General features: G+C 41.5%; 1 protein-coding gene across 1 annotated transcript in view; it reads left to right on the top strand.

The window, feature by feature from the left end:
* The window catches only part of YIPF4 (Yip1 domain family member 4), a 73,208-nt gene extending 68,791 nt beyond the window's left edge, over positions 1–4,417 (top strand). The window contains exon 6 of the mRNA XM_073557618.1: positions 3,296–4,417. Within this exon, the coding sequence (XP_073413719.1) occupies positions 3,296–3,433 (138 nt within the window). The 3' untranslated portion in view covers positions 3,434–4,417. The remainder of the gene's footprint in view (positions 1–3,295) is intronic.
* Positions 4,418–6,956: the final 2,539 nt, after the last annotated feature.

A 6,956-nucleotide genomic window follows, 5' to 3' on the forward strand; every position in this document is an offset into this window, starting at 1 on the left:
GTCTTTGTTGTCCATCATGTGAACTTTTCCATTGCAAAGGTTTATTTCTTATCCATTTTTGTTGTGCATTAAAGAGTCCATTATTTTATTCCTTGTATGTGGCACTCTTTTTCTTTATGTAGATAGTGTTTTTTTTTCCTTAATATTTACTGTATATACTCGCGTATAAGCCGAGATATTCAGCCCATTTTTTTGGGCTGAAAGTCCCCCCCCCCCCCCCCCCCCCCCTCTCGGCTTATACGCGAGTCATACCGGGGGTCGGCCGGGCAGGGGTGTAGGAGATCATACTCACCTCTCCTAGCATGTCTCTTGCAGCCCCTGTGCTTATTCCATCTTCTAGGCGCTGTTCTTCCTGCTTTCAGTGGTCACGTGGTGCCGCTCATTACATATGTGCATACGTGACCGCTGAAAGTAGGAAGAACAGCGCTGAGAAGATGGAATAAGCAGGGGGGCTGCAAGAGACATGCTAGGAGAGGTGAGTATAGCGGAGGGAGCCATATTCACCCGTTCCACCGCTACGCGTCGCTCTGCTGTCTTGCTTCCTCTGGCAGTGACGTTCAGGTCAGAGGGTACCATGACGTAGTTCGCAGGCGCCCTCTGCCTGAACAGTCACTGTGCAGAGCCAGCAATGCTGAGGAGCTGCAGCAGCAGGGACGAGGTGAGTATATAGTTTTTTTTTTTTTAATTGAGGGAGCAGCAGCATTATAAGGGGCCACTAATAACTGCATCATTGTAAGGGGCCCGCTCACTGTGCAGTATTATAAGGGGTCACTAATAACTGTGCATCATTGTAAGGGGCCGCTCACTGTGCAGCATTATAAGGGGCCACTAATAACTGTGCAGCATTATAAGGGGCCACTAAAAACTGTGCATCATTGTAAGGGGCCGCTCACTGTGCAGCATTATAAGGGGCCACTAATAACTGTGCATCATTGTAAGGGGCCGCTCACTGTGCAGCATTATAAGGGGCCTCTAATAACTGTGCATCATTGTAAGGGGCCGCTCACTGTGCAGCATTATAAGGGGCCACTAATAACTGTGCATCATTGTAAGGGGCTGCTCACTGTGCAGCATTATAAGGGGCCACTAATAACTGTTCATCATTGTAAGGGGCCACTAATAACTGTGCATCATTGTAAGGGGCCACTAATAACTGTGCATCATTGTAAGGGGCTGCTCACTGTACAGCATTGTAAGGGGCCGCTCACTGTGCAGCATTATAAGGGGCCACTAATAACTGTGCATCATTGTAAGGGGCTGCTCACTGTGCAGCATTATAAGGGGCCACTAATAACTGTGCATCATTGTAAGGGGCCGCTCACTGTGCAGCATTATAAGGGGCCACTAATAACTGTGCATCATTGTAAGGGGCTGCTCACTGTGCAGCATTATAAGGGGCCACTAATAACTGTGCATCATTGCAAGGGGCTGCTCACTGTGCAGCATTGTAAGGGGCCACTAATAACTGTGCATTATTGTAAGGGGCCGCTCACTGTGCAGCATTATAAGGGGCCACTAATAACTGTGCATCATTGCAAGGGGCTGCTCACTGTGCAGCATTATAAGGGGCCACTAATAACTGTGCATCATTGTAAGGGGCCGCTCACTGTGCAGCATTATAAGGGGCCACTAATAGCTGTGCATCATTGTAAGGGGCTGCTCACTGTGCAGCAATATAAGGAGCCACTAATAACTGTGCATCATTGTAAGGGGCCGCTCACTGTGCAGTATTATAAGGGGCCACTAATAACTGTGCATTATTGTAAGGGGCAGCTCACTGTGCAGCATTATAAGGGGCCACTAATAACTGTGCATCATTGTAAGGGGCTGCTCACTGTACAGCATTATAAGGGCAGTTGCTTCGGCATTTTCCACCCTAGGCTTATACGCGAGTCAATAAGTTTTCCCATTTTTTTTTTGTGACAAAATTGGGGGGTCGGCTTATACACGAGTATATACGGTATCCATGGTGAATTTCCGTCAATATGGCGTGTGAGGGTTTGTTTTTAATGGGATGAGTTGTACTTTTGAACGACACCATTGGTTTTGCCATATAGTGTACTGGAAAATGGGAAAAAATTCAAAGTGCGGTGAAATTGCAAAAAAAAGTGCAATTCCACAATTGTTCCACAATTGTTTGTTTTGCTATTTTACCATGTTCACGAAATAATAAAACTGACCAGCCATTATGATTCTTCAGGTCATATGGAGCTCATAAATATCAAACATGTGTAAATTTTTGTTTTATTTAAGTGGAGAAAACAAAAATTCATTTTTTATTGTTTTATTATGAATGGGATGTGATTTGAACTTTTTATTTTTTTTAAAAACTTTATATTTTTTTTTACTTGTTACATGTTTCAATAGTCTGCATGGGAGACTAGAAGCTGCGATCTTCCGATCGCTTGTGCTACACAGAGCAGGGCTGCTGCAGAACCCAGGTTGTCATGCCAAACTATCGGCGACCCGCGGTCATGTGACATGGGTGCCGATGGGCAGGATTAGTGACGTGCTTTCAGCGCGAGCACGTTAAATGCCGCTGCCAGAGAGTGACTGCGGCATTTAACATGTTAACAGCCGTGGGTGGATGGTGATACCACCCTCGTCTGTTAGGGGCACATGTCAGCTGTTCAAATCAGCCGACATGTGCCGGAAAAGTTTTGGGCTCACCTCCGGAGCCTGCAGCAAACAGGGTGAGCCCACCTTAGATGTAACTATACCTCTAAGATGGTGAAGGGGTTAAAAAAAACATGTTCAAATCACCACCTCTTTTGCCCCATTAAAAATGAAACAAAAAAAACCCACTTATTTGGTATTGCTACATTCAAAAATGTCCCAACTATCATGCACCTATACATGTCTGGTATCTGCTTATTACTCAGGGAATCATATTACCAGGTCAGTTTTAGCATTTGTTGAACAGGGTAACATTGAACCCAATTGTGGAATTGCATTTCCTTTTTTTTTTTTTTTTTTGCAACTTCATTTTTTTCCTGTCTTCCAGTACACTGTGGTAAAATCAGTGGTGTCTTTCAAAAGTACAACTCGTCCCACAAAGAACAAGCCCTCATCAGTGTCTTTACTGCAGTTTTCCCCCCAGTGTGATAAAAACGGTTTGGCACCAAAAATATCCCCAAAGACTACACCAAAAATGCCCCAAATTTACAGCTTTTGGCTATACACTGCCTTTTTTTTTTTATCAGAGAAGCTACAGAATTGATTTTGTTAATGTTGCGTTCGAATTGTGTTGAATGCTAATGATAGTAATGGAAAATACCGTGCTTTTCTTTTGCAGCTGTTTGGAGTTTTCTGGGCGGCTTACAGTGCGGCATCTTTATTAGTCGGAGAAGAGTTCAAGACAAAGAAACCACTTCTTATTTATCCCATCTTTTTATTGTACATTTATTTTCTATCTTTGTACACTGGAGTGTGAGGATCAGATGCTGTGTTCATTTGGTAAAGTGTAATGCTGGATGGGTTGGGGACAGGAGCCTCGCTCCGAAACCCTTTGGTGTGTATTACGCCTATTTGTATATATTAAACCCAGAGCTCTTGCCAGAGGGCTTATTCTTTATGGCAATATGGTGCAAGGCCTGTCTGACATAGAAGGGATCAACAAAATAAAGTTCTAACTTTTTATGATATTAGCATTTATTTGTCTCACATTGAATCTAAAGGAATATCTTGAGAAAAACCAACGTATACCTGATCTTTTCTATGTCTATACTATGTATATACAGCATAGCACATGACTGTTACCAGATCTGATACTAGTGCTAACAAAGACTCGGACTGGGCAGTGGGAACGATGCAGTCATGGTGAATTTACAAATATGTTCACCAATTTTAAGTGTCTTCATTGGGATTATATTTTGTTTGTTTTTTTAAATACATTTGTTTTGACTTTTTTTTTTTTTTTTCCTTCTTCCTCTATTCGTGTATATAAGAAGCAGGTAGAGAATCTCAGACCGGATGTATTCATGGAGGTATTTTGTGCTGGAACACCCAGGTGACCATGTATGTTATAGGTTTTACACAGTTTGTGCTTGTCACACTGGAGCCAAGTCTTAGTTGCATTTTTATCTATGGTAATTTCCTCTGAGAAGTTGATTGTCCTTTTTTTATACCGATGAAAATCATATAGTGCTGCTGAAAACCTGAAGAAAAAACCCTATCTCCAGATTAAAGTCCAATTGTGTGGGACAGTGTACTTTTTGGTGGTTAAATTTTATTTCAAATAACCTTGTAGATATGGTAAATAAATATTTATGAATGTTGATTTCAGCTCATGTAACAGTTATTGATGTGATCCTCATCATTTCTTTAATTGCTGTTACACAACTTTTTTTTATAGATTTCATTTCTGACTCCATACAGAAAAATAAACTGCAAAGAATAAAAATGCCTTTGTTTTGTATGTCTGCTGCTAAGTTTTATGATCGTGAAAGGAACCGTTGCGTGTCTTTTTTAATTCTAGAATGTTTCAATCTCTATTATATTGTATATAAAAATTGTGCTTAAAACTATGGATTTTAAGAGAAGACTGGAACAAAGTTGGGGTATGCACAGAAATTTTTGACATGGTTTTTGGAACAGATACGAAATACACATAAATATAAACGACTTTAGTTATTTGGATAAGCTATTGATTTCCTAATATTTCTAAGGTGAAAAAAGTGTTAAAGCAGTTAAAAGCAGTAACATGATCATTCCTGGATGGCTTAAAGGTACTTGCCTGGCATTGAAGCAGCTTCAGGAAAAAGATCACTAACTTTTTCCTAAAGCAGCTTTGCCTTGGCAAATTTGGCGGTTCTGCCGGTATTTTAAACACACTGTGCACACAGCCTAAAAAACGTTTGTTTTTAAATGGATTTTTCAGCATGAATAATGCACATAAAAAATTGCCATGAGATCATCCCCTGAAAGACCATTTAAATAGACCGATAACTTCAAACAAGCCTTCCTAGAATTCTTAAGCCCCCGTTACACACTGCGATATCGCTAGCAATATCGCTGTAAAGTCACAGATTTTGTGACGTAGCAGTGATATTGCTAGCGATATCGCTACATGTGATACTTACCTCCGACCGGCTCCCCCGCTGATTATAGCTGGTCGCGCGAGAAGGTCCTGGATCATTTCTCGTTGGGCGCTTCCTGTGGCGCAACGCGTGGACGACATCAGGATCGCCGCGTCTGACAGGTAAGTAGCGACCCCCGACCCCAGCGATGTCGCTGGTGAGATCTGCCTGTGGCAGCTCACTAGCGACCACTTAGCGATGCCCCAACGATCCATATCGTTGTCGGGATCGCTGGTGCATCGCTAAGTGTAACGGTACCCTTACTTTCCAATTTCAGTGTCGTGGTAATCCCTTTCTAAGAAGAGCTAATTTGGGTTGAGATACAAATGATTTCCAAACTGCCAATATTGGTTTAAATTAAATAAATACAATGCATCGGAGTTAAGAACATAAAACACAGCCAGTGTCTGTCAGTGTACAATTCTTGTCTGATTCTCAGTTGCCCAGTCACACAAGTCCTTATTACAACCACAGAGATAAGGAAAGTGGCAATAGCTTCTTACATTACATTACCGAAGTAAGAAAGTATTTTAGTTGGGAATAACAAGGTCGTAAATTATGAATTCTGCCAAAATTCCTTTCAAAGTAGTTCTACCCAGCTTTCTATGCTTTCTGTAACAAAGAAGGCTTAACACACAGACACCTCTATATCAGTGATAGTGCCCTGTGTTGTTGCTTTTATGAATAATGCTTATAAAACGAATACTAAAATACAAAATTATCAAAGATATATAGGTATATTAAATTGTCAATATTTATTTGTTATTTAGACATCAGTTTATCTGAAACCACAAATCACTTTGACAGGAGTTTTTAGTTGGATTTTAAGTATGATCTTTATTTGCAGCACATAATCCTGTGTAAACAGGACATGTGCTGCCAAGAGCAGTGATGTTCAATGGGCTACTGTTTTCTTCATATTCCCTAGAGGGAATGATAGCCCTATCTTCTTGCTAATAATGCTATTTCCCCAAATAAAACTTGAAAGCAAAAACTCATCAGGAGGCACATAGGGCCATTCCAGGGCCATTGGACATGTGAGGGTCAGCTGTGGACTGCCCTTGGAAGGACGGGAGTCTTTGGGGTTACCAAGAGGCAGTCTGCTATCATAGGGACTCCTAGGGCTAACACCTGGGACTCCCTTTAAGCTGACTGGATCCATGAGAACAAGGACCATTCGTGACTACTCCACTTCCATCGTAATTGAGTGAGCATGTTCCCTTCTTTACCTATGATTGTGAGTTTCAAACATGATTTACTTAAAAGGTATGGATTTATCATTTGGAGTAACGTAATATATTTAGTTAGGGTCTCGATGGAAATAAGTCTATTTGGTCTTGGCTGACCATTGTCAGCTTCGTCCCATACAGGGAGATCGACTTTTTCTGTATTTGTGGGTATGAGCTATGTGGTGCGAGTGACCCGTTTTTTAATACATGGTTGACTATTTTTAATCCATATTGCGTAAAAGATAAGTTTCATCTATTTGCTTTCCTTGCTTCTTCATCCTGTTTAAAGCACACAAACCAATAGTATTGACGATCAGTCTGTGTATTTAGCAGTGTGACCAGCCTGTCCAAACATGCTATTAAATGACGATCGCTTGCATGTAGTCAATTGGTGGTTATTTATGGGCCGCATTAGCCTTAGATGGGTCCATGTTCACATTTTCAGTAATCATCCGTTAGAGCGAATCCAGCAGACATCCTGTTATGAATGAGTCACCGTAGGAGGCAAAAACAGAAATGCTAGCTAAGTCCAGAAAACCAGAGAAGTTGGCAGCTATCGGATTGCAGACCCCTGAACCTAACAACAACAACTAGCAGTAGCCGTGGGGGTTTCCTACGGTGCCCTAGACCCCTCGATCACAGCCGGAGA

Source organism: Dendrobates tinctorius, unplaced genomic scaffold (genome assembly GCF_039654945.1).
Source record: "Dendrobates tinctorius isolate UK_male_01 unplaced genomic scaffold, ASM3965494v1 ptg000250l, whole genome shotgun sequence".
Classification (NCBI taxonomy): domain Eukaryota; kingdom Metazoa; phylum Chordata; class Amphibia; order Anura; family Dendrobatidae; genus Dendrobates; species Dendrobates tinctorius.